The sequence below is a fragment of the Argopecten irradians genome, chromosome 13 (assembly GCF_041381155.1).
Source record: "Argopecten irradians isolate NY chromosome 13, Ai_NY, whole genome shotgun sequence".
Classification (NCBI taxonomy): domain Eukaryota; kingdom Metazoa; phylum Mollusca; class Bivalvia; order Pectinida; family Pectinidae; genus Argopecten; species Argopecten irradians.
The window spans coordinates 20,270,207-20,278,854 of record NC_091146.1 but is presented as its reverse complement, the minus strand read 5'-3'; the positions used below and the strand labels follow the sequence as shown (position 1 = coordinate 20,278,854).

The 8,648-nt window shown below is 36.6% G+C and overlaps 1 protein-coding gene across 1 annotated transcript; it reads right to left on the bottom strand.

The window, feature by feature from the left end:
• Window positions 1–122: 122 nt before the first annotated feature.
• LOC138306044 (tumor necrosis factor-inducible gene 6 protein-like) lies at window positions 123–7,911 on the bottom strand. The gene is made up of 3 exons (XM_069246386.1): window positions 7,867–7,911; window positions 5,461–5,602; window positions 123–546 (listed from the first exon to the last, which is right to left on the bottom strand). Exons 1-3 carry the CDS (start codon window positions 7,900–7,902, stop codon window positions 341–343), a joined length of 384 nt encoding a protein of 127 aa, XP_069102487.1. The 5' UTR covers window positions 7,903–7,911; the 3' UTR covers window positions 123–340.
• Between the last annotated feature and the right edge of the window lie 737 nt (window positions 7,912–8,648).

The window sequence follows — 8,648 nt, the reverse complement described above, 5'->3', positions numbered from 1 at the left end:
GTCTGTTATTTGTAGTATATGTTTTTTATACTGAGTATGTTTTATTCCCTTTCCTAAAACATTTAGTCCTTACTAAAGATATTCATCTTATATATCATATATATATATATATCATGTATATTACATTGAATAAAGTAGTTATCGCAGCTTCACGCAGTGGAATGGATTAATATATGATAATTACAGCGAAAAAAAACCTTTGGTCATTATATGTTCCTCTTGATTTAAAAAAATGAAACTGTAGTTTAAAATTTTAAAGCTGTGCCAATGGCGCTAATGAAATAACATCTCTTACATATATATATCAAACATAATTTCGTTGCATAAACATTTTACACACTTACTTTGTTACACTGTCGTTGTAGGTATCAAAAACCTTTACATGATCACAACATGATTCAGTGTAGAAATCATTAAATGTCAATTGTATCTGTTCTGACGGATTTACTATTATACTCCACAGGCAGTCAATGTTGTCTGGATAGTTATATGGGTAGTTAGGACTATGAAATGAACCGCTGGGTCCTGTCATCTGGTATCCACAATCTAAAACGACAAAAACTTTTGAATTTAGATTAGTTCAAGTATCATACAACAAAACATATTTTTTGAATAAATAGAGGATAAGGCATGAGGTTCCCTTCATATTAGATTTATGATAAGAGTTTGGAATTTTTTATCTCTTGCAAACCTTTTGCGAGTCTTCTATGATCGATTATGCTTATCACATGGCAAATATTTGCCTTAGTTTCTCTGTTTAATAGCCAGATGAAATACTAGAATTCGTTCAAGTACCAGTGTGCCTTGCTAAATTGCGCAAAGAAATAATTAGCTAGTTTAAAGTATCATTTCTATTGAATAATGCTCTTGATTTCCAGACTTTCCATAGCAATGAATTATACATAAAGCGGAAAAATTAAACGCAAGAGAAATGTGTATATCTATCATTTTGTAGAGCATAAGCGACAATTCAAGTCGCCTGTGGTATCTGTGATGTCACAGAATGTCATTTAGCGCGAAAACAATTCCTCAACAGCCATTCATTGTTGCCGTCATGCTGTGTTATTGGATACATTTCCCGACCACTTAAATTTATGGATTTTTTTATTTGAGTTGTAGCCGACATACGGCCGAAAATGACGAAATAATACACTTGTCGATAAAAGCACGAGACTTGGTATGTGAGTAGTGATGACTATTAGTAGTGTATGCAAGTCGGGAGCCATTGGAATATTGGCCGCCTTCCGTTATTATTCGCCTTTTTGCTTAGAAAATAGTGGTTCTTCATTCGAGAATTATGCATTAAAATAAGGTTTCCGTGAAGCAGAAAATGTCCCACTTGCTATGTAAAAACTACTATATGTATGTTCCACTACATGCAAATGTTTTGCTGCTTTAGGTACTTGCAGGAAAATTACGTATACTAGAAACGCCTATGAGAAAGAGATCCATACCGTTTACCGGCTTATCCATATTTGGTTAGTACAGTGACCTTTTTAGAAAGTTAATGTGCAAGTAGTAGCCTTAAGCACGAAAGAAGAAAATATAAGATGGGAGATAAACATTAAACGAATTTCTGGTATTTTTCAAGATGGCCACCATGATTGTAGGCAAACATCTGAATACAAATTATTGTTTTAATATAATAATTTTATTTATATTTGTTTTCTTTATTATGATTTTAATTAAGTAGCCCCATTACGCTCACACATGTGACTAGAATGTTCACTAGGTTCCTTCATATATACATTCAATAGAACTTCATACAAAAAGTTCGTAAACAATACATCCGTGTTATTGAATCACTTTTCGACAAAAGCATGAAACACTTTATTATATCGGAGGTAGGTACTTTTTAAATGACTCTCGGTTTTAATCTTGATTGTCTTGCATGTTTCATGCTTTAATCAAAACCAGCAACGTGTTATGTCATTACTTCTATTGGTTCTACCTACGCAAATAACGGCCATGTTGAAAAGTAGAAGAAGTAGTTACTTTTTCAGTGGCTTCGAGTTTAAATTTTGGTAAGACCTTTCTACTCACATGCCAAATTTATAATTTAATTAAAAAAGTGCAGTAAATTTACGTATGTCACTCTACTAGACATAACACATTACAGTATACTTTTCTAGACGTTATATAGAGGGAATTGAATATTGTTAATTGTTGTAAGTACCTGACAACTGCCCCATATGAGATTCAAACTAGTATCCCACAGGTGGGGGCTTGTGGTGATATGTCAGGATATTTTAAACACTCGGCCACCGCGGTCCAAATACATAGAAGGCAGTAAATATTGTCAACTGCTGCACCAACATATATATGCAGTTAAACAAATGGAGTAATTCTGATCAATATCAGCAAAATATGTACCTGTTTGCTGGCGAGATATTTTTCTCGCACCTCGGACCGGGAAATCTCAAATGATACCCGGTGCTAGATTTTTCTATCTCGTCCGATCTGTCTGGTACCTTTACGCGAATTTTGGCGGAATTTTACGCCATTCATGTAACAGTCCGCGCATGTGACGTCAAACTCTCGAACCGATGACGTCACAAGCGTCAGATAATCATTTTATTAGAAATATGTGCATTCAGTCATTTACCATGCATTGTTTGGTTGCTGTTTTTAATTATGAAAACAGTATGTACCGATTGATCATCGTTTTCTCTTTGATATTACCGAACTATAGTTTTATGCGGAATGACTGAAATCGAAGCGCAGATGAAATGGTTAATCGGCTTTGAACCAGACGGGATAGTTTTACACTCTGAACGTGTTATATCTTAAAGGCGCGAGAAAAAAATCTATTACCTTTAAGTGATCGAGATCGGGTTATCGGGCTAAGATTTTGTAACATCCCAACCTCGGCTAACGCCTCGGTTGGGATTATGTTACAAAATCTTAGCCCTCGACTGAGATAACCCGATCTCGATCACTTAAAGGTAATAGATTTTATTAATCTCGATTGGATGAGTCTTACACTATCAGCTGGAGGTCAGAATTTGGACTCTAGCTGAAACGATGGTTTCATATTGCGATATATACTGAGCAACACTGTTATAATATGAAATTTAATGGTAACAAAAAATTTACAGAAAAATCTTTATTTTATTACAAAGGTATACATGTCGAAAGTCGTTTCCTACCAGTGAGTTAGTCAAAGATTACCCGTGAATGGGGATGAGACAAGGATTTCAACGCTAACCCCCCCCCCCCCCCCCCAAAAAAAAAATGTTTTCACACTTTCAATGTCTGATGTGGCCACCATTTGCCTCCACACAAGCACGGCACCTACGTGGCATGGACCGAACCAGACGCTGAATTCTAACTGGCTGAATGTTCCTCCACTCCTCCTGAAGGGCAATTTCAAGTTATTTTTTAAATATCGCCTTTCTGCTTAGAAAATAGTGGTTCTTGATACGAGAATTATGCATTAAAATAAGGTTTCCGTGAAGCAGAAAATGTCCCACTTGCTATGTTTGCTGGCGAGATATTTTTATCTCGATTGGATGAGTGTTACATTATCAGCTGGAAGTCAGAATTTTGACTCTAGCTGAAACGATGGTTTCATACTGCGATATATACTGAGCGACAATGTTATAATATGCAAAATTTAATGGTAACAAAAAATTTACAGAAAAAATCTTTATTTTATTACAAAGGTATACATGGAGAGTCGACCGGTGAGTTAGTCAAAGATTACCCGTGAATGGGGATGAGGCAAACGTTTCAAAAAATCATTTTAACATTTTCAATGTCTGATGTGGCCACCATTTGCCCCCACACAAGCACGACACCTACGTCGCATAGACCGAACCAGACGCTGAATTCTAACTGGCTGAATGTTCCTCCACTCCTCCTGAAGGACAATTTCAAGTTCACGTCGATTTTGCAGTTGTGACTGACGTCGTTTCATAGCTTGACCTAACTGGTCCCACACGTGTTCAATCGTCTGAGGTCAGGGGAGAAGGCAGGCAAGGGCAGTGTTTGAATGTTCTGTTGATTAAAGAAGTCTGTGGTCAACCTTGCTGAGTGCGTTCGAGCATTGTCTTGCTGTAGAATGTCGACGTCGGGATGATTACGAAAGAACGATACATTGGTAATTTGTAGGACGTCGTCGATGTAACGCCGTGCCGTCAGATTATCGTACACGATAACTAGGGGCGTCCTGCGGTCGAAGGATATCCCTCCCCACACAATGACACTGCCACCACCCCAACGGTCACATTCGCCGACGCACGAATCGACGTAACGCTCTCCCCGTCGTCTCCACACGCGAATTATACCGTCACTATTACGGAGATAGCAGCGGGATTCATCCGTGGACAGCACGCATCTCAATTGGCGCATGAACCAACGTCGATGTCTCCGGGTCCACGTCAGGCGATTTTGACGTCGACGTTGTGTCAAAATGTTCCCACGGAAGGGTCTACAGGCTTTCAAACCGGCGCTACGCCAACGTTGGCGGACAGTAGAAACCGAAATTCGTCTTCCATTGATACCTATCGTTGTTCTGGCCGTTTGGGAGGCAGTTTGGAAGCGGTCATGAAGATAGGTGACCCGGATGTAACGGTCCTGTCGATCCGACGTCACTCGTTGCCTCCCAGGGCGCGGTCTATCATTCAGAGAACCCGTTTGAACGTACCGCTGATGAAGCCTCACAATAGTAGAAGGCGAACATCCCATTCTACGCACAATTTCACGCCGCGGAAGTCCGCCTGCCAACATACTCCTAACTTCATGATACCTAAGTCGTGGCATCGTTTTCCAAACTAAATTTGAATGTGGAAAACAGTCTTCCTATCCACAAGGACGTGCAATGGGTAGACCAAGCGCTCATTGATACCGAATGCATGTGCAGATAGGTACTTTTTCAACAATCGACCGCTTCACGGCCCGAGAGCAAGTTCAGTCATGCGAATCATTATGGTATACATAGGTAATGTGCTCAAAGTTTAACATTATTATTTTGTTTGATATGAACAAAAAAATAATTGAAAAAATATTCAATTAAAAGGTGTTGCGTTTTAATCGGCGCTCAGTATATGTTGTATAGTATCATTCCGTTGCCTCCATCTATACCGTGCAGACCGTTTTTATTAAATATCGTTATTGGGGGATAGTTATTACATTGAATGCAGTAGTTATCGCAACTTCACGCAGTGGAATGGATTAATATATGATAATTACAGCGAAAAAAAACCCTTTGGTAATTCTATTTTCCTCTTGATTTAAAAAAAATTGAAACTGTAGTTTAAAATTTTAAAGCTGTGCGATGGCGTTAATGAAATAACATCTCTTATCAGGTAATATGTAGCGATTTTATAATATAGTATTCTGAAGGTTTATGGGAAATTTCAACACATGAAATGAATTTTTCTTTTGATTTACAAGTTAGTGATACTGTACTGATATACAATGTATATTAAAAAAAATAGCTAGATAAGTCTGGTTTACTTGGATCTGATGTGCTGTACGACCATGTAACATCCACATCCTCTATCGTATCTTTGACTGTCGTGTCCTCTGTTGTAACATGGTTTCTGATTGGCTGACTCTCAGTCGTCACCTCATTCGCTGTAACGAGTGACGGGATGACCTGTAATATCAACACTGAATCAGTCTACTCCCTTATCAGTAGTGTACTAGTTTAAAACATTTTTGAGTGTATTTTAATTACATTTTTACTAGGTTTGAGTGTAATTTGATAACAATTTGCTAGATTCGAGTGTATTTTGATAACACTTTGCAAGTTTTGATTGTATTTTGATTACAGTTTGCTAGTTTCGAGTGTATTTTGATTACAGTTTGCTAGTTTTGAGTGTATTTTGATTACAGTTTGCTAGTTTTGAGTGTATTTTAATTACTTAGCTACTACTTTTGAGTATATTTTGATTACAGTTTGCTAGTTTTGAGTGTATTTTGATTACATTTGTACTAGTTTTAAGTTTATTTTGTTTACTGTTTGAAGTTTTGAGTGTATTTTGATTACAGTTTGCTAGTTTTTAATGTGTTTTGATTTCTTTTTTTACTAGTTTTGAGTGTATTTTGATTACCTTTTTACTAGTTTTGAGTGTATTTTGATTACAGTTTGCTAGTTTTGAGTGTATTACATTATAGTTTGCTATGTTTGAATTTATTTTGATTACCGTTTTACTAGTTTTGAGGGTATTTTGATTACAGTTTGCTAGTTTTGATTGTATTTTGGTTACAGTTTGCTAGTTTGAATGTATTTTGATTACTTTTTTCTAGTGTTTAGTGTATTTTGATTGCCTTTTCACTAGTTTTGAGTGTATTTTGATTGCCTTTCACTAGTTTTGAGTGTATTTTGGTAACCTTTTTATTAGTTTGAGTGTGACCTTAATTATTCGTCCCAATGATATTTACTATATAAATGACCTGTTTTCAACGACCACCTGCCTAACGCGACTAACAACCATAAAAATTCACACCATAACGTGTTCATAACTTCTCTCTAGCAACTATTTTGAAACTGAAACCGGAAGTTTTGGAATGAAATCTCGCGCGATTTCGTGTGATTTCGTTGTGAACAGTGTTTAAGTCAATCAGACGCTTGATACAATGCATTGCGCCAAGCGTAGTCAACAAGAGTTTAACTTCAATGAGCAAATGTATGTCTCTGCAAAGGTCGATTAGACGGCGATGTTTGATGACAGAATGATGATTATAAGATCGCTATTGTATCATATATTATATGAAATAACGCGTATAAAGTTGATTGCCAATTATTTCATTAAAAACACAGCGACATAATTTTATAGAATTCAGGGAAGTAACCTGTTTGCCAACATATGTGTCACACGTGTGCAATTTTAGTATTCGTTCATAACATCGTTTTATCGCGGTCTACAGACATTTATTAAATGTACATGATATCTAAATAGTAAAAATAACTTGTGTACTGTATTTCATCATTTGTGGTGGTTATATAATTTTTTTTTGATAACGATCCCGCAGAAATCTGAAGCCAAATAGAGTCTGGCATTTTTTAAAATTAAAGCATTCTGTGATTGTTTATGCTTCCGCTACGTAATTATATTAATCTTTATCAATTTACAGTTGATATTATTTCTTTTAGACCCTTTTACCTAGATTATATTGATGTCTAACTTCGATACATCGGCGTGTAAAACAATTGATTTTCAAATGTAAAGTATGCGTCCAAATGGAACGTTTTACGGTTAACCATGTATCTGGTTCGTAATTATTTATGCGACCTTATTTGCAACTTCCTTTGGATGGTCACTTAAAACAGGTTTGACTGTATTTTGATTACAGTTTAATAGTTTCGAGTGTATTTTCATTACCTTGGTACTAATAATCAGTGTATTTTGCTTGAATTTTAAGTATTTTTAATTGTATTTTGATTATTTTTATTGTATGTACTAGTTAAGGCTGTATTATGGTTACCTTCTTACTAGATACAAGTGTATTTAGATTACCTATTGACTTACCGCTAATGTCCTGACAGGTTTAGAAGGTGAAGGGAGGTTATAGTATACCGGGAAAAATACCAAACAACGGAGGTAACTAGAAACTGTCACATGTGCGCCGCAAGGTTGAAAAGAGGTATAAAGTTGATGGTTATACGTCGGAATACCTTTATCACTCTATACAATGTATCTGCATTATACATTTGGTATGGGAATTGCAACGACATTTAATCAGTATCATTCATTTTCACTCTGAGCTTATAACATCCGCGACATCCCAGACTTTAATATCAAATATCGGCACTACACATTAAAAATGGCAAACGCCTGTACATGTAACGTAATATGAAACATAATATACGGAAACATTTGTTACATTTATATATAGATATAAATCCAACATACTTACTGCTAGACAGAGTAGGAGAGCCCTACAGGTCATCATGTCTGTGTGGCTGGATGGTGTATTGATAGTAACAGGATGTAAAGTTTCATTTTATCTGTGTTTGATTGTTTTATCAAATATTGACACCGAGGTATACACTCACATATACCGTAAACACGGCTATATATGTCGATCCATTGAGGAACAACCAAATTACTTCGCTTATTCACATATTGCTAACATATATACCATACACTGGGCTATTTTGGCGTCGAGAAATTTTGGCGATTTTGCATCAAATAGGGTGGTTAAACTTTGGTGTGTTTGAAATTGGTGTTTTCTTCCCATTTTGTGTAATTGGGATAAAGGGTGATCGGGTGGTGTAGTGGTTAAGCCGCTCGCCTTTCACCTAGCCGGCCGGGGTTCGATCCCCGACACGGACGTGAAAGAAAAGGTCAGGGGTCACCTGCCCGATCACGTGGGTTTTCTCCGGGCACTCCGGTTTCCTCCCACACTAAGACCCCTCGCGCGCTTACATCTGGGCCATCGAGAGTGATTTACATAAGTTGTATAACTTGTTTCTCAATCGATGTAAAATAAATAAAGTTTATATATTGGTGCAAAACTCTTATCTAAACAAAAGATAAAACATGTCTCATCGGTCCTTTGTCACATGTTGACAGAACACACCTTTAATGCATGTTTACATCACGTGATTGAGTACCTTACCCGGATGTACATGTTTACATACGTGATAAATAACGTGCAGATGTATTGATCTTGTATATACAAATAAATAAATAAAT

Excerpts from the sequence above, each read along its gene's own strand:
- LOC138306044 (XM_069246386.1), bottom strand. The coding sequence starts at position 7,902 with ATGATGACCTGTAGGGCTCTCCTACTCTGTCTAGCA. Across the intron at positions 5,603-7,866 it reads CTCTCCTACTCTGTCTAGCA|GTCATCCCGTCACTCGTTAC; the intron begins GTAAGTATGTTG and ends TTGATATTACAG. Across the intron at positions 547-5,460 it reads GTACAGCACATCAGATCCAA|ATTGTGGATACCAGATGACA; the intron begins GTAAACCAGACT and ends TTGTCGTTTTAG.